At 38.8% G+C, this 19,564-nt stretch overlaps 1 protein-coding gene across 4 annotated transcripts in view; it reads left to right on the top strand.

Annotated features, from left to right (window-relative positions):
• The window catches only part of LOC138106408 (histone deacetylase 9), a 274,226-nt gene that overhangs the window by 40,296 nt on the left and 214,366 nt on the right, over window positions 1-19,564 (top strand). Inside the window, exons 2-5 of one of the 4 annotated variants that reach the window (XM_069006966.1) lie at window positions 8,771-9,012; window positions 9,946-10,096; window positions 12,165-12,291; window positions 14,173-14,294. In XM_069006966.1, coding sequence (XP_068863067.1) covers window positions 8,771-9,012; window positions 9,946-10,096; window positions 12,165-12,291; window positions 14,173-14,294 — 642 coding nt within the window. The remainder of the gene's footprint in view (window positions 1-8,770; window positions 9,013-9,945; window positions 10,097-12,164; window positions 12,292-14,172; window positions 14,295-19,564) is intronic. The other 3 variants (XM_069006963.1, XM_069006964.1, XM_069006965.1) reach the window with 3 other exon arrangements.

Below are 19,564 nucleotides of genomic sequence, written 5' to 3' on the forward strand. Positions count from 1 at the left end.
ATTCTGCATAGAATAAATAAGACCTTTATTTCTGAGCTAGCAGAGTAAGTAATATGGTGTTGCCACTCTCCAACTGACATAACATTTACTATCTCATTAGAAAGATTCTTTCAAAGGTATTAATATCCTTCTGTTGGATTTTCCCCCTCCCCTGGGGGAGGTTTCTGTTCAGTTCTCCCTGTTTCTGTGCTTAGGATCAACAGCATTTTTAACCCAATGCTTGTCAAAGATCAGGATGTCCCATAAATATTTGTAAGAAACATTGGCATAATAGAAGGTCTTCCTTGATTTCCTGGGTATAATAGACAGGTTGTAAGCCTAAGAAGTTATGTGTAAATGCTAGATTTTGCTATGCAGTAAAAAGGAGATAAACCAAAACTCTAATTGTTGTAGTGTTTTGGGGAGCACATTCTTCTACAACAACAAAAACAACAAAAAAAGGAACAGGAAGATACTATTTTCAGTGCATTTTTGGGGTCAGTCATCTTTTTTTCTTAAAAAAAAAAAAGTTGCCAAGAGTTCCTTGAGAGATTTGCCCTACATCTTGCCTTCCAAGGGTTTTGTTTGGAGCACTGGTTGTCACACCCCTGAAATAGCAAAGCTATTTGGGGATACTTGTTCAGCAAACCTCCACCCACTGTCTAATTTGCTTGGGGCATGCTGCCCTATGATACTTCAGGACATACCTGCTGGCATGCCCAAATGGTAGCTGCTGTGATACTCTCACTTCAAGGAAGAGTTTTTCCCCCTGTCCTGTATCTCTGTCATCACCTTGAGATTAGAATAGTGGTAGCCTCACTGCTGTAAATTATTCAGCAGGTGTAAACTCAGCATTGTCACAAATGTGCTTGCAGTATTCACGGGTAGAGAAGAGATGAGAGATAAGTGAAAATCCTAAGTTCTGAATGTATTTGGTACCCTTTGTAACCTCCTGTTGTCTCTGGATCAGTGATGAGGCAAAGACTGCAGGTCTCTAGAACCTGCCATGGTGCCCTTGCAGCCACCCATAGCAATGTGGGGGACTTGGTACACTGTCTTTTAATGTGGGATAATACCGATACAACTGAAAGCAAGTTGCCTTTCTCTTGTGTGTGTGGCATCAATCATTATACGTTTTAAAAAGGGAGGTGAGAGGAACCTTTTGTATCATGTCTGCTCCATGATTTTTTCTTGGCCTTTCAGGATATGATGCAAGAATTACGTATGGCTGCAAGTGCACACACACAATTATGTCACACGTGCTTTCAATTTAATTAGTTAATTTTAAGGTTTTGTTGAAGTGACTGGAAGATACTGATAAGCTGGTACTTGCTGAGTTGGAAATATTGTATCTACACAGTTCCTTAACCAAAAGTGGTGCTGCCACCCAGTTAAACCTGAGTTGGTGTCTTCACTGGGTTCTCACTGACAGTGGTACTAATTTGTGCACAGAAGATCCACAGCCAAAAGAATGCTATTTTACATTCTTCCCTGACACTTTTTTGTGCATTGATACCATGCAGAGGGCACACTAGTGTCTAATTGGTTAACCTGATGCCATAATTTACACTGATTTATTATCATTATGTAATGGAATCATCAGTTATGTCATAGATTTTTGGAACTGGGAATAAAGTTACACAGAAATTCTATATTTTAACTATATGTGCATTTATCTTTGTCCTGTTTTTATCTTGCCTGCAACAGTAGTATCTAGAATTTAGGGTATTTGTGTTCCTTATATCAAAAAGGCTTTTTCTGGAAAGTGAAAATATGCCTGTGTGCTGATGGGTGTAGAGAAATGTGTATGTAAGGGTTCTACTAGGTGAAATATAAATAAAGTAGCTCAGAAACCCAAATATAGCTCAGCTTGGATTTCTTGATAACAGATCATCCCAGGTTTGAGTTTAAAAGTGTTTCACATTCTGATGTGATTTATTTGCCTTTATTTCTGTGACAGAAGTGGTTGGCCTGATATATGCATGAGCTCTGGCAGGCTCATAAGTGGAACTTTCACTCAAATATTCAGTATAGAAAAAACAGCAAACACTATAACATTGAAAAACTTTCTGGCAATAACAAATTAGATGGTATTTATGTTTGTGCTTGTTATGACTGTTTGACTCAAAAGCCTATTTGGAGAGAAGGAATCTGATTTTAGTAAATCAATATAATAAAGCCTTTGATTTTTTACAAAAGCCAGCTAACTGTAACTTCAGTGTTGGTATTTCAAGGCCTCTCACTGATATTTTAGAAGTTTGTGGTTGTTTGAGCTTCCTTTCCAGGCCCTGGGGAAATAAGAGTATGGTAAATCAAAGCCCAGATCACTGTTTGCATTTATTTTACTTCTCATTATGACATGTATGCAAACACTTAAAAGAAATAGAAAAAAGGTATAATCATGATAAGATCCCTTTTTTAGAACAAAGGGGAATACTTTTCTAGTTTAATTTATTACACTTCTCTTTAATACTATAAACTGAATTGAGTGCCTCATCAAGTTTGACAGTTCACTTATACTTCTAATTCAATGATAGTACTTTTTGAAATAATTACTGACTCTTGAGAGATAATCCAAGAAAATAACTGCAAAATATTTTTTCTTATCTGAAATATGTCAATTTCTTGCATTTTTTCTTTTCCAAGTGATGAAGTTTTAAAACTGCAAAGTGCAGTTGAGTACGTAACTGCCAAAAAAAAGTCATTGTGCTACCTTTGAAAGAAATTTTCCATTTTCATTTGCTGTTTTTCTGCTTTCCTTGCCTGTGATAACCGAAATCCAGTGTGAGTATGAAGATACATAATGAATCAAAAATATTTAATAACATTCAGTAAAATCTAGGTGACACTTTTTTCAGTTTGATGCACTCTCTAACATAATTGAGAGAGTGGAGAAAAAACCTGCTGATTTTATACATTGCAAAAAAGTTTTATAAGTGTCATCCTAAATCTGGATGCTTCTGTCCCCATGCTAAAATGAGATGCTCTGAAGGCTTTCTTCTTTCATCCCTGTACTCTTGAGAGAGGCTCTGCATCAAGCTTCTCAGGTGGCATAAAGAAGCTTTGCCTATATTGAAGTTAACAGAGGAATGACAGATTATGTGAGCTGAGAATTGAGGTACAAGACTTTAGCTACCAGAGCTGAAATGATGAAAGCATCCCATGGGAGGTAACCTAACCTTTCACAGTTTATTGATCATCTGACTTGTACTTCTGATGTCACTAGTTATTCTTAACATTTCGGCTCCTCGCTCCTGCTGTCTGCCATGCAGGTCTTGCTGTGGCACCGCTTCCCCCAGGAAGCTGCCAGCTGCCCCTCCTCCAGGGAACAGGCTCCAGATTAGGACATTTTCTGCACTCTTGAACACTGAACAATTGCTGTGGCAGTTTTCATGCCAGTCTCAGTCCTCTTTAGTCATGGCTATTCAAAACCACTTTGCTCGCTTAATTTCCCATCATCCTCCCAACGAGCACATCTCTCCTGTGTTAGCTCCTTATTTACACTGTGGCCTCACTGCCACCTTATCACTGTGCCAGGGCTGCTCTTAGATTACAGAGGGAGCAGTGCTCCTGTAATGAAGCTTCTCAGAGGAGAAATTTTAACTCCTTTTCCTATGTTTCATCCTGTGCTCGTGTCTTACTGCCTGGCCAGTCCTTCTCTGTCCCATCTCCTGCCAGCTACTTTGTGTTTCACATGGCTGCCAAAATTTCCCTCTTACTCTCTGTTCCTTATTTCTGCAACTTTCAGCCTCCTATGGTATTTCATTTTTTCATTCTTTTCAAAGATTTTTTTCAATCTGTTTCAAAGACACCATTATGGCTTTTCAGGTATTGGTGCTTTTCAAGTCCTGAATGAGTTGGCACATAAATATGGCTAAAAAAGTTCTAGGTTTAAATTGTAGAGTAAATTTAAAGTATTATCTTTATCAGGGAGGGGGTGAATCTTCTGCTCTTCTCAGCATTTAGGGCTTTTTTCTGTAAATTCCTTAGTGCTCTGATTATGTCATGATTGACTGATGGCTAATTCTGCAAGAAGGAAGTGATTTCACTTTCTTTGAATGAAGACACCATATAGAGCCAGTTTCCTTTACACTAAAATGTGCGAAATTGTTCTGGTTTGTTTTCATTTTATGAAAACATATGAAAACTATGAAAAGTACTGTACAAGTTAATAATAACTTTAGTTGGGCTCTATTTTGTAGAGCAGAGTTCAAAAGAGTAGCACTGGTATTAGCTCTCTCATTCTCTTTTCTTTGTGATGCTTCACCAGCATGCTGTCTGGGGTAAGGTCTGGCCATTTCTTTGCATACTAGTTCTTCTAGATTTTACTTGGGTTTTGTATGTTTTCAGGAATATGTTTTTATTACCTAATACTGCTGGTTGGAGAAACTTGTCATCTGTCTTTTGTCCCATGTAGGGACAAGTTTAATTTAGCATTCCAACTTTTGTAGTCCTCCTTGTTCACTTTATAAACCTTAACTGTTTCTCCTGTATAAGTTTGCCTTGAAAAACCAAGGCAGGAGAAGGAGACTCACCAGCTTCATGCCCTGTTCCTATCTCCAGTCCTTTTTACTGTCCCAGCCTGAAAGTGTAACTCAGACGTTCCTTTGGGAAAAGGTTAACTTGGATCCCTGCAGTCCCAGCGGTCCACACAGTTCCTCTTATGTAAGAATCATAAATGTACTGGACAAGATGGTCCATAAGCAAGTCTGCTAGCATTCTTCTTGATTGCATCTCAAATCTGGAATAGTGACTGTTCAGCTGATGACAGCATTCCTTGTTTAAGTTCCTGGATTTAAAGGTGGCAGAAATGTCTGCCAAAAAAGGTAACTGTCAACAAAAAAAGAAGATTGCCCCTCTTGGGAGATGGTGGTAAGAAAGCAGGCTGCTTTATTTTCTGATGTTTTCCTTTAACACTTGTGATTTGGAAGATTTGTGTTTCTAATACACCAGGAATTGAAACCAGTCACCAGAAACAGAGCTTGAAATGCCATCTCTTAGCGGGACACTTAACAGTTGTTCAGTGTTCCCATTGTAAGGAGTGGTTTCAAAGAGCAAAGCCTGAGGGTTCAACCAAGCTCCTTTACCTCTTTTTACACATGCTCCAAGCATCTAAATCACTCAACAAGGATGCCATTTTTCAAGTGTCTTATTTTCTTTCCACAGAATTTCAAAAGCCCTGTGGGAAGTGCCATCTACGGAGTATAATTGATATGGACACTCTTCTGAGACTGTTTTTGTTGTTATGTTTCAAGATAAAGGCAATTGAGTATTTATAGGAAAAATAAATACATATGCCTTTTGCAATGTGTTGTAACTGAAAATTAAATATTTTTCTACTCAAATTTTGGCATATTTCCTGGAATCACTGAGCTTTCAGTAACATTTTTAGTTAATATTCTGCAGCCTACTGTTGTATTCACCACAGCTGACATGAGCTCAGAGAGTTTGTCTTTATTTAACCTTAGAGAGGAATCCCAGGCTTGCTCTGTAGTTGGCAGAGCTATTGGGAAGGATCTTCTGTGGACTGCAGTGGAGAGAGTGAGGACAGGGTCCCACTCTGAACCATGCTTGCTGCAGCTTTACTTTATTGGTGATATAAAAATCCTGCAAAATAAGTGAAGTTAGCCTTTATCAAACTCTGATTAATATTTGCTTTCATTATCCATCCCTTTCTTTCTTTGTCTAATATTTTGATGAATCCTGTTGCTTAGATCCTGCATCCCACTGCTCCTCGTGATATTTGAAGTTGAGGGCACTGATCAGGACATTAATTTTTTACCTGTGGAATATATAAGTGTAGAGGGGATGAAAAAACATAAAAAGCCCCAATGAGAGTAAACATTCTGCATCACCTTTGCTCTCCAGAGGCTTAAAATTGCAATGGTGTGGTGGTGGGAGGAAGATGTTTCAGCCAGAAGTCAAAGCTTTTAAAGACGCTGATTCTGATTCTCTGCTCCATTACACATTTTTCACACTGACGTAGTTCCACGGAGCTGCTTTGTCTCTTTCTTTTCAGCTAGTAACAAATAAGAATGTACTGGCCTGTGGCATTAGGACTGTGAAATGGACAGTAGCAAACCATTCAGTTTGATTGGTGATCTTATAGTTACTTGTTTACCATAATTTCATTGATGAGGTTGACTATTACCCAGCTAACAGTTACTTAGTACAGTTTTAAGACAGTAATTACCCCTAAAAGTTAATATTTGCTATGTAAGCAATTATTAGAAGTATTGGTGGTAACCTTAGTGTTAGCAATATTTATGCCAGGAAATAAATGCGTGTCTTTATTGGTCAGTATACATTGGCACTGAAATTACATGAAATATTATGTATTGATTTCTATGGATTGAAGTCTAGAACTACCTTAATGTTTGTTTTTCCCCACATTAAGGGATGAGGTTAAGGTCAACTTGATGAAGTAGATATTCCGGTGCTAGATTTATTATTTGAGTGTGTGAAAATTCTAGAAAATGTGTAGCTTACCAAATTGAGCCTGGTTTCAGTTGCAGATTTACTAATAGTGAAAGGAAATTTCCATTGTTTGAAAAATCTGGATGACTCCTCTCATCCTAAATTCTCTGAAAATTAAAAAATGGGATGCTGGTCCAACATAGGAATTATAATCAGCCTGAATCACCGTGCAGATCCGTAGAGGTTGATTTGCAGCCAGTATCTGCAAAATACGCTGCAGGGTTCAGTTTGCAAACACTATTGTGAACCAAACCCTGCGGGGTTCAGTTTGCAAACACTATTGTGAACCAAACCCTGTGGGGTTCAGTTTGGAAACACTATTGTGAACCAGACCCTGCAGGGTTTGCTGAGCTCCAGTTACTGCTCCTAGTAAGGCTTATTATCCTGTCAGAGAAGATGTAAGAAAATCCGTCTCTCCCCTTTAAACATGATAAACCTTTGTCACCTACAATGCAATTAATGTTAAAAATAGAAGAGTGCTGATGATAAGATTGTGACTTGCAGGCAATGAGCCATTGTCCAAGTACAGGAGACTTATCTGGCAGGCCAGTCAGCCTACACGGTTTGCTGTCAGTTTGCTGATTGCCATTTCTCCCCGGGTTTGATGAAATATTCATGTCTTTGCTCTGCTCTCTGCAAGCACTATTGATTTCTTGTATAAACGCGGCTATATTTAGTCTAGACAAATGGAATGTGGATTGCTGCTGAATAAATGGGATGAAAGGCTGGGGGTTTGCCTGTCCGCTTCTCTTGGTCGGTGGCAATTATTTATAATCAAGAGTAGTTTTTGTAACTTAAAGGTGATTTTTTGTAATTTAGTTATTAGTCTCAGAACAAAAGTAAGCACTTAGACACAATCATTCTGTTGGGATAGCGGGTTAAGAGGCCAAATTATGCTCTGAGGTTTACAATCACAGTTATTAGGATTTAAAAAAAAAAGGTGTATGTTTTCAGAATTTTGAGAGTAAAAAAGTGTGATCAGAAAAGATTTGGTGTAGAAAAGATTTTTTGCATAGAACAGATTTGGTGCCTTTTCCCTTATTTTTTATAAAATCTCTTACTAATGGATTTGATTGTACAGTTAGAACTCAGTCCTCTCCATTTGCTGCAGTTTCAACTTCTACTGCTTCAATTTTGCTGCCTCTGCTTACTAGACTATTTCTGTTTCATTTTGGTTTTCTCCTTGAAAACAAATACAGCTGCTGCAGAGCAAAAGGAGAAAATAAGCTTAAAATCTTGTTTCCAAGTAATTTGCAATAGCATGTTTGTTTTCAGTTAATCATCTTTTTTTCCAGTGAAGATAGTGGAGGAATAGGAACTGGAGTGAATGTGTTTGTGTTTCACTGTCCTCTTGTGGATGGAATCAGAACTGCTGAGCTTTAGCAGACACCTTCAGCTGCTATTTATTTTCCTCTTGTAGTTGTGTTACTTGTTAGTTTTTTGTTCTTTTGAAACAGATAAAGCTACACTCACTCTCTTCACTTGATGTGAAAACCAGAGCTTTACAAGTATTGTAGTGAAAGTGATCAAATCTCTCTCTTCTGCTGTTTTTTAGTCCCTTCGAATTTAAATTAGGAGATAGAAAATAGAGAATCCTCCATTAAGTACTTTAATGCTGGATTAACAATGTATAACATTGCTACAACAAATTTAAATAATTAATTTTCTGTGTGCTATGTCTAATCCGCTCCAATCATGGTGGTCACTTTTCCAAAAACTTCTCAAAAAACTGTATTAAAACGTCTCAATTTGTGTGTGAAATTATTTTCCCATGTTATATGTTATTCCTCTGTGTTTGCCAGGTATATTTATATGCAGTAGCCATGTAGCACTAAGTAGCTGTTCATGTGTAACACTATCCTCTGAAAATCCACACACTAGCTTTGCAAAATCTGTTGCAGCGCAGTGGGAGCTGCTAGGCCTTCATCTTATGCTGAGGGAGTGCCCTGAGTGATTATTGTGTAGCATCAATAGTGCCTAGGAGATTCTCACTAAATATTGCTCCATTGGGCTACGACATGATTTTAGAACTGGGTTGTGTGTTAACCTGTTTAGCAGAATAGTAATCTGGGAGTATTTTTGCAGAGAACAGAAAGAAAGTGCTAAATAATTTGCAATATCTCCGGTCGCTGGTAGGAATGCTGAAGTTTGAGTACAGCGTAGACTGCATTAAATGTTTTGTACTGTACATTAAATGTCTGTACGTTGAAACAGTCTTTGAGTGAAATTGGTCTTCTTCCCAGTAGGAATGCTCTCTGTTCTCCTTCTCCTGTTACATTTAATATATAGACGTTTTGTTGTTTTCTTCCCACAGTGGATGTGAAGTCGGAGGTTCCCGTGGCGCTGGAGCCTATCTCGCCATTGGACTTGCGAACCGATCTCAGGATGATGGTTCCCATGGTGGACCCAATTATGCGCGAAAAGCAGCTACAGCAGGAACTGCTCCTGATCCAGCAGCAGCAGCAAATTCAGAAACAACTGCTCATTGCAGAGTTTCAGAAGCAGCATGAAAACCTGACCCGCCAGCATCAGGCCCAGCTCCAGGAGCACATAAAGGTAGCAACATTTTTCATTTATCCCTTACTTTATCTGCAAAATGAATATGCTTAAGCAGACGTGGAAAGGGAACATGCCTGAAAGGTTTGCTGTGACTGACAGATGGTGTTTGAGTGCTCTTTGCTCTGTATCAGGGTGATAAAAGCCTTTTAAAGCAAAACTGCTGGCACCTAGCAGCTACTTGTTCACAACAGACCAAGGCAATACTATGAGAATCATCAAGTTCATGAAGTTACCACATTCACAAAAAATCAAGCTACCTATTTTACAACCTGGACTTTCATCTGAACTTCAATATCACTGTTTTTTTGGTATATACAGTTTTTAGTATATTAAAAGACTGCTTTTTGGGGGCTACTGCTTGAGTTTGTGGCCACAAATCAAATTGATAGGCAAGTGCATAATGTTTGCATTTGTAAAATGGAGGCAGATCATAGTGATAGTGTTTTCATTCTTCTCTGAGCTGCCTCACATAATGCAAAAAAAAAAAGATTTGTGGGATTGCTTGCACTATAGTAGGATTGCTATAATGGATTTTGACTGAGAATTTATGATCTTGCCTTTCATTTCATTTTTTTCCTTATCTACTTGCCATTGTGCTGCTGTGCTAAGCTTCCACTCGATGGAGCTGACAAATGCAGCAGAGCACAGCAGCCAGAGTTGGGTGATGCCCAGGCAAAGAACAATGTGAAGTTTCCAGGCATCTTTGCCAAAAGAGAAAGAAGTGAAACCAGAGCAGCAGGCTGCTACCTGACATTACAGTTCAATTTGGTGACAGCCAGTAATGCACTATGCCACTTAAAAGTCAGTTAAGAGATGAAAAGAAGTGTAAGCATAAAAGCAAGCACTGATCCTCAGTTACTCAAGGGGGTTGTTTTGACCAGGACTGACCTAGAAAACTGCACTGTCTCATGTCTTTTTGTTCTGTGCAAGTTACAACAGGAACTCCTAGCCATTAAACAACAGCAAGAACTCCTTGAAAAAGAGCAGAAACTGGAGCAGCAAAGACAAGAGCAGGAACTGGAGAGGCATCGCAGGGAGCAACAGCTTCCTTCCCTCCGAGGCAAAGAAAGAGGACGAGAAAGTAAGAGCCAATGCACCATGAATCCTAATACGAAATTAATCTATTCCCCTTTGCATTCTCCCAGCCAAAATGAACTATGAACAGGAACCTGAAGGAAGCCTGTTCCTGTGTGAAATACGCAGAAGTCAAGTCTATGCTTTGAGAAGGGCAGGGCCACCCACTGCACCCACAGAAACACATTTCTGGTTTGTGTGCAGACTTGGAAGACTGCAGGAAAGCGCAGTTCGACAGACTTGTATATATGCAGCTCAAGAGTCAAGCTCTTTCTATAAAAAAATGAGGAAATTTGAAAGCATAAAGCTTCACACAAGAACTTTCTGAAGAGGTTATTTCTCAGTACAGAAAGCACTACACAGCAGAACATTAAATTAGTTGCTGAGCATTGTTTCAAGACGGAAAATAAAATTAAATATTTAAGAATATCTTAGGATGAGATTTCTGAATATTTTGCTAGTACTTTTTCAAACTGTCCTTTGTTTGTCCTTGATGCCATTTCATGAGGCACAACCAAGAGTTATTTCTAGCTTATATATAGCTATAAGGAAAATAACTACAAAGAATTGTTGGGGTTTGGCCCTCACTAGAGGGAGACAGATACAAATAATTCTCTTTAGTGAGGTCAGTTTGAAAATCAGGTTGAAGTACAGGGTGAAGATACTCAAAATGAAGCTACCACAAACAGGTACTGTTACTAGCCCTGCTAAATGAGCACAAGAATTAACTGGCAAAGACTGAAGCAGAAAAGAGCCTTTTTTTCTTGGGTGGAAAAATCTATCAGTTCAACAGCTGTAGGTGTACCATGTTGTAGGCTTTAGAAATTAAGGTGTCCAGGGTGCTTCTAGTACTTTGAAGAACAATGAGCCCGTAAAAAAATTTCCATCTTACTGGCCCAGAAGTGTGAGCGTGTAGAAACTGCAGAACAGAAGGTTCCCCTAAGCAGTATTAAAAAAATCAGCCTCCACATGAACAGTTGGGCTTTATTAGTGCTCCTGCTAGAGGAAGAGCAGAGATGTGACCTCAGTGGTTCCCTTCTCAATTTGAACTTGCTGGGTGGCTGTTCAGTATGTAGCAGCCAGCCAAGCAACTTCTGACCCCTCCAGGCCCAGCCCCAGCCTCAGAGTTTGTTGGTGGTGATAATCTATTTAAGGAGTAGAGGAGGGAAAGAAGATGTGGGCAGGGGAATTGGGATATGAAGCAGAGAGGTAGTAGAGGTATTTTATGGGCAATGGGTCACATGGGACATGCTCAGCAGCTCAGATGTGGTGTGTCAGGGTTGGGTAACAAAATACTTACAGTATCAAGTATGCCTTAGTGCTGCAGCTTTGAAAGAAATGGAGTTTCATCCCTTTTTTTTGTCACTGATTACAGAAAACCAAAAGATTTTTTATTTTCATACTTTTTTTCTTTAATGAACACTATTTTGGCTGTGAGTAAAGAAGCATGTCCCATGCTGCAAGCTGCAATTGGCAGTTTAACCTTACAATGGCATGCTCTACTTTTTGCTTTGCATTGAGAGAGGTCAAAATGCATTTTCTTCTGTCTTCCAGACATCACAGGTAGAGGCTCTTAAGGGGCTCCAACTAAAAGCCTCACTGCTGACTCTTTCTGCAGTATTCTGTTTATAACTAAGACAATGTTCAGAGGACAGTTTTGCTGTGTTACTACTATTACTTTTTTGGAAGAAAAAACATTCATTACTAAAAACTCAAACCGACCTTTTGTTACTGTCTTTTTACTTCTATCATTGGTTTTGTATTTGGATTGTTGGAAACTATCAGGAAATAATTTAAATTCTTTAGGTACATCTGGCTCTGGATAAATGGCCTCATCTACTGTTGAAATATTCCTTATGACTTCACTGGATTTTTGGGTCATGGCCAGCTTCAGGCTTCTACAGACAAGCATTTAATCCAAATGTTTCTCATTTTGACTTTTTTCCACCAATAGCTTTTTATAGTTTACAAAACTTCCAGCAATAAGGCACAGCCTCTGTTTGGGGATTTCTTTTCTTTAAAAAGGTAATTTTTTAAAATTAAAGATAAGATACATTTAACTCTGTGTTTCTTAGGGGCAGTGGCCAGTACAGAAGTGAAGCAGAAGCTTCAAGAGTTCCTGTTGAGTAAATCGGCAACAAAAGACTCTCCAGCAAACGGGAAGAATCATTCCATGAGCCGCCACCCCAAGCTCTGGTACACGTATGTTCAGTATTAAGCTGCTTCCTTGTCTCGTCGAGGTGTCAGCTAAAACTTAGCAGAATGCTTTTCCAGCAGGGGTGTTGGGAGTCTGCCTCCAGAGCAAGGCAGAAGCTCAGCCCAAAAATGAGTGAAAAGCCATAAGTGATGTATTTCTGGTTGAACTGAGGAGTATTCAGTGTTCAGTGATGAGAGCTATACCGAACAAGACTCAGAAATTTGTATAACTGTTTTTATTTCGGCTGCTTCATCTTTTGTTTTTACCACAAATTTTACAACTACGCCTGTCATTTTTGCAAGAATCTTAAATTTTTTCAGTTAGAACAACTTCGTGTTTGTCTTACTTGGATTTTGAATCAATCACAAAACATTTCTTCTTGAAGAGATGCTGCTCTGCTTCCAGTGAAGTTGCTTGAATGGTGTAAGTAATTCACAAGGATTTTGAGAAAGACAGAGGTCATTTAACTTTTCTTACTCATGGATTTTAGTATCTGAACTGCATATTCTTATGTTAACCTGGCCTTGTCAAGAATCTGCTTAGACCATGGAAGCAAGTGATTTTGTTGAGTCCTGAAAAGGGTTTATTGACATGTTAAGAGTTTAGTTTTGCAATTTTTATTCCCCACATAAATGAATCCAATAAAATGAACTCTGGCCACATTTCTGAAAGACTTCAATGTCATGCCCAAATTGACCTTCAACCGGACAAACAGAAATGCATATGGTTCACTAGATTTCCATGTTCTACTCATTCTTTTTCAAAAGGATTACTGAAGGCTGATGCTTGGAGTTTGCATTCTGAGCTAACCAGAGCATTTTGGTAACATGATTTAAGGTACAGTTACATTGTGTTTGGTGGAGATATGGTACTTAAATTTTTTCTTCCAAATAATGCATACAAGTCTCTTAAATATGTAAGATTTCTGAGCTAATAATCTGAGCTTCAGATGACTGAGAGTGAGGAGCTCTGCAGAGGATGCCTTCTGCTACACTGAAGAAAGTAGTACTTCCTCTCATGACAGAGATGTATTATTGAGTAACCACACTGCCTTGGAAAGACAAGCAGAGTCTGTAAAAGGCCAAGTAAAATTATGTTTAGATAAACACAAAGTTTTAAAGTTTCACTCCTTTCCCTCTTTCCCTCTCTAGATAAAAATATCAACGAACCCCCCCCTCCCCAAAAAACCCAACCTGTTTCTGAGCCAAATGATGCAATTTCTATTGCAATTGTTCAGAAAGCTCTGCCCACAAGATTTCTTTCATCCAGCAGTTGTCAGAAAATACTCTTCAGCTTGGAGCTTCTCTGCTGACATGAGTGCTGTGTGCTGCAGAGTGGTGTCCTCACAAGATTTACAAATTGAACTTAAATTCAAGGTTTCATTTACCTTGTGCACTAAATAATTTGGGGGAGGGGGATATCCAACAGATAATAATTCAATATTTCTGGTTAATTTTACACAAGCCTTCCTGCCCTGAAAATCCCCCACATTTTTTAGAGAAGGCTTGATCAATATACATCTATTTGTACATGATTAACAAGCCTTAAATGGCTTTTGTTGTGTGTTTTGTTGTGTCAGCTGATTCATATTGAAATGCAACCACCTGAAATGGTCAATTCCCCAAACTGGTGACAGATCATGTCTGTAAATCAACATGAATCTTGTCCTTTGTGACTTCTATAATGAGTGCAAAAAGTGCTTTCTTGGGAATCCCGAGGAGCTCCATCACTTACTGTAAGAGTGAAATTGGTTACATGAGCCTGTGGTTTGTGCACACTTAGACGAACGAGAACATAAACACAGCTGAGATGTGTACAACATGTGTAGATAGTTACTGCTGGTCACCTCAGTGACTGCTAATTTGTGACCTCTGTGTCTGCTGCAGGGCTGCCCACCATACCTCACTGGATCAAAGCTCTCCACCCCTGAGCGGGGCCTCGCCACCGTACAAATACACTTTACCAGGAGCACAGGATGCCAAGGATGATTTTCCACTTCGTAAAACGGGTGAGTTAGTGTCATTTATTCGAGCCCCTTGCCCAGCAGTTCTCCCACCCTTTGTTTTAACCAGGCTGTCCATCAGCAAGGCATATATCATATTCCACAAATCCTGTTCAAGATGATACTGTGGGTAAGTTCAAAGATCCAGACTGCATATTTACAAGGTCAGCCTGGCCACATGGTACCAAGAGTTGGTGTTTCCCAGTGCTAACAGCTAGAGCAAACTTCAGTTCTGATAAATTTTGTTTCTAAACAGATCATCATTTCATTATTCTTTATTTTCTTTGCCTCAGTGTGACTTCTGGCTTAAATAACTTTGTCTGTTCTGCTTGGTAGATACAGCATCTATCTTCAGATGGTATTTTGCCTTTAGACAATGATTTTCACAGCATTTTGAGGGGAAATCATGGAAAGAGGAGGAATTGGGTTAATATTATATTTTGTGTCATTGGTTGTCAAATTTTGTATGCGTATCACAGAATCACAGAATATTCTGAGTTGGAAGGGGCCCAGAAGGATCATGGAATCCAGCTCTTAAGTGAAGGGCCCATACAGGGATCGAACCTGTGAGCCTGGCATTATCAGCACTGTGCTCTGTGCATATATACACATTTGCATGTCTTCTGACACATAGAAAATGAGTCAGAAGACAAATTTTGAAGTTTTTTGAATATTTTAGAATATTTTAGAAGATCTAACAATTGAATATTTTGTCTTGCCAGCAGGTGAACTGTAGACTTAGCTTTTTCTGCACCATAAAGAAAGCTAGAATGGCAGTGGAGTCCATGTGGCTGTTGCCTCAGGACCTTGGTGCAGTGACTGGTATCCAGGAATGCAGGGAGACACTCAGAGGAGGGGGGGGAAGGAAAAGAAAACATTAGATCGCTTATTGCATGAGTCTGCTGTTGAGTGATATAGTTACGTTCAGAGAGAAAGTCTGACCCCCTACTGTGCTAACAGCCTTTGAATGTGATTTAGCCACTGGGAGATTTAAAACTAACTGCAAAACTGACTTGAAAAGTAGTGGCATTTGGAACCAGCATACATTCAGAGAGAAAATCCAGCCTGTATCTAATACTTTGGGGCAGACTCTCTAAGCTCATATTATGTCCCCAAATATTTTCAAAGGAATGGAAGCATGAAAAGCAAAATGCTAATTTCTTGTAGCTGAATTACTCTTTGTACAATATGGTGGCAATATAACAAGATTCTATAAAATCTTGTTCAGGCTGTTCATCACGATAAACCCTTATGTGGTTCTCTGCTTAATGCCACTGTGTAACATCTATTTTCTGTGCCAATAGATGATACATTTTCATTTTTTAAACAAAATGATGCATTCTACATCTTCTAAATGCTGTGAATCCATCTACATATATTTGAAATGCAAGCTTTAATTTTTCTCCCATGTTTATATATCTTAAACGTTGTGATTGATATTTATGATGTGTCAGACTGTTGATCAGTAAAACAAAACATTTTCAAACTTTGTAACAGTAAAGTTCTCGTGCAGCTGCTAATACTTTTATATCTCTGTGGGGGTTTCAAAATATTCCTTAATTCAATTCCCATTGTCTGCATAAGAGGACTATAATATAATTAAATCCAGATGTTTTCTATATGTTATTCCAAATATTTGGGCATGCAGTGCATCAGTTCCAAAATGGAACAAAGGACATGATGACTCTCTGAAAAGATATCTACAGAATAAATAGACAAATACTAATATAATCATTAGTATAACTGTTTCTATGACATTGACATAGTGATTCTGATAAGCAAATATAAATGAAGTGTACAGCATGCTGTATGTTAACAACAGAGGATATTTGATAGCTCTCCATATCCGTGAAAATAGCAACTGTTAATATCCTGTTTACACATCCAGTCTCTCTGTGTATTAGAGTTGTTTAATTCCAGCCTTCAGCAACATCCCCACAAAGTTTTCAATGATTGTTCATCAGGTTGAGAGTAAAAGCAACAGGAACCAAATCGACACAAGTCAAATGACCCTAAACTGATCTGGGTGGCTATAGGGCCATCCTCCAGGCAGAGGGGACATTGCGGAGCCTGTGTCATCCCCACGGGACCTTACTAGACAAAGATGTCCCACGAACACTCATGTATATGGACAGGCTGTAAGGCTGCAGAAATCTGACCTTTGCCATGAGGGGTGAACCTCTTTTCCTTCCCTTCAGGCTATGAACGCTTATTGCCACTGGCTCCTGGTAAACCCTCTGTGGTGCTGAACCTGCGTGAAGTCAGCAATTCATATGAAAGCAGACCTCACATTCCTTTCAGCCTTAAGAAAGGAATACCTGTTGTGGCTTTTAATCACAGCTTTGTTTTGCTTTTTATGTTACTTTTTTTTTTTTTTTAGTCTTTTTAGTATAAGATACAGAGGTATCTTCCTCTTCTCCAATTTTATAAAATGCTCTTGTAAGATAAGTCTGATTGAATCAAGTACTCTGAGATCAGATTTAATGTGCAACAAAGCTGAATGATTCTTTCTTGACATCCTAATGTGTTTTTCAGTGCTAAGGGAGCACCAAGTGTCACACAGGCATTGTAAATCATGAGTTTTGCTTGCTTGCTTTATTGCTCAGTAATCCATTTAATCTTTGCTTAATTAGTCCGGAAGTGGTATCTCCTTATTAATCTTTTAAAAATTAATTTTGAGAGAATGGTACAAATGAAAATATTCTCTGCAGCTTTCACTCTTCTAGCATCTAGAATGATGGAATGCATAGATAGCTAGGGGAAAGACTTGAGTCTTGCTCTGTCAGTGTTTACACTTAGATACCTGAGCTAACATCCTAGTGCAGTGACTGTGGTTACTCATCAAGTCTCAGCCATGTGGATTGTTCCTTTCTGTACAAGATGCAGCAGAAGTTGTCAGCAGTGGGCTTCACAAAGTTTAGCTGCATGGAGGATTGGGACTGTCCTAGGGGCTAGAGGCCAGAATATGCAACTCTTTGCACAGCTGCATTCAGATGTTCTGCGTTGACAGACTTTGAAAAGAGCAGAGCAAGGGGACCTATTGCTTCACTGGATAGATAAATATACCATAAGGAGAAGCTACACATCTGTAGCTACAAGCAGAATTTAGTGTAAACAGCATAAGATCAAATTTTAAAAATTCCCAAAACTTGCACCATGGATACCAGTTATAACATGTGTTTTCTGCAAAGCACCCAAAAGACTGAGCAGCACATGGCTCATTAACTTTCAATGAGACTAATGCTTCTAAATTACCCAGAGAGGTTTGAAAATACCTCCCTATTACTGAACACTTTTGAAATTCATACTGACTGTTTTAAGAGCTCTGATGGGAGCCATGTACTTTTGAAAACCTGATCATTTAATACGGGGAATTTTTGCTTGTTGAGCTCCTCTATTCTGTGATTATCTGTCCGGGAAAATATTATCCTCTTTATGAGGTTACTCTAAAACTAACAAAAACACAGTAAGCAACATGGGGTGGTAGGGTAGAAGATCTTTTCAAAGATTTTTTTTCTATTATTTTTTACCATGTCGAAATGCAGAAATTCTGGCAAATGGCTCTAACATGAGCATTTTCTTCAATCTTTAAAATTTCATTTTTTGTGTGCAACTGTTGATACAAACCAGCAAAAGTTCCAATAAGGGTTCACTCTCTGGCCAAAGCTGCGTACTTTTCAAAACTGTTGCTGTAGGTGAAATTTCTGCATTTTGTTTCATGTTTTGGCTTTCTTTGGAAGAAATTCCTGGGGACATCATCATATCAAGTATGAACTGTTTTTTCTTTCCTGAGTTTAAAACAATCATGGAAGAACGGGAATGTCAATCAGTATTTCTATTTATTTTGGTTTTGTGCCAGTTGAATCTTTCTTTGCAGATGGAGTTGTAAGCTTACGAGTTGCATTGTGCTTAGGGAACTGAAGATCTCTCACAATATAACAATTTGAAAAGATGTTTGTAGCTCACTTTCCAGAAATTGGAGGCATACTCGATGGAAACATAGCATGGGATTTTTTTAATAGCAAATAGTATGAGGTTCTTCCTTGGATAGGAGAAGTTGTGTAATTTCATACAGGAAAAAAGAGGAGATGAAGGATTGTTTAATATTGTGATGAAAGAGAGGAAGAAGGCTGTCCTGCACAGCCATGAAGATCACTCTGTAAAAACCATATTAAGTTAACCTGGTTAGGCAGTAGAATAACAGTGTAGCTCTTGTGTAAATGAGAGTGAAAGATTCCTGAATGAGAACTCAGCAGACATAATTTTTTAAGAAAAGAAATTAATTAGAATATTTTCTTTGTGCTCTTAGTGACTCAGTAGTTTACTGGAGTAGTTGAAACTTAGAAGAAAAACATTTTGTGTGTGAAGGTTTTTCTCCTTTCCCCTTTTGTGCCACCAAATTTTATTTCTGTTTGCATTTTCTAGGAAAACACTCTTGTGAAGGAACTGAAAAGCTGGATTTCTTTTGGTTTTCATTTTAAAAAAAGGGTTAGAGTATCTAAAACCCTCAATTACCATGTCTGCCAAAATGAAGAAGTCCAGCTCAGTGAAGTGCTATTTTTCTCTGAATTTATGAGTGAGCACAATAAATGGGAGAGGCACTTTGTTTATTGAAGCAGGGAAGTGAGGCAAACATATGATTCTCCTAATTTTATCCCATTTTCCAGGGATGCTAAGCATTCCTGCCTCTCCAGAGTCCTTGTTTTCCTGGGTTGGTGAACCATCTCAACAAATTTGGACTGGGTAATGTGCCCAGAAGAAAGCAATACTTATCACAGTGACAAGGAAAAAAGGTATCCTGATGATTACTCCTCTTCCCAATAGTCACCAAACGTTTTTAGCATTCCCAAATTCAGTTTCAATAACTTCAGAGCATGTAATTAGTAGTAGGAGGTTTTAGAAAGAGAAGAAGCTTTCACTTGCAATTGCAGAGTGAATCAGAAGCGAAGCTTCTGCATTCATGTAATGAATGAAACAAGTGTCCCAGGCCCTGGGAGCCAGCAGCTCAAAGGAAATGTGATGTCCTTGTAGCTACTGTGCAGGGCTGCTGTTGTCTCCAGCCCATCAGAGCCCTCCCAAGATGGGGCTGAGGAGGAATGCCCTGTCATTCTGATTGAATTCAAGTTAGAGGAGAATTTTTTTGAGATAGCTTAAAACGAAATAAAAATGAGTGCTAGGGTAGGCTTAATGACACTGTCAAAGAGAAAAGAACTTGTGTAGGTATGCTTCAGTATCATGAAAGCTGCCAGGGCCTGCACCAGGGTTCAACAGGAGTC

Source organism: Aphelocoma coerulescens, chromosome 2, assembly GCF_041296385.1.
Source record: "Aphelocoma coerulescens isolate FSJ_1873_10779 chromosome 2, UR_Acoe_1.0, whole genome shotgun sequence".
Taxonomy (NCBI): domain Eukaryota; kingdom Metazoa; phylum Chordata; class Aves; order Passeriformes; family Corvidae; genus Aphelocoma; species Aphelocoma coerulescens.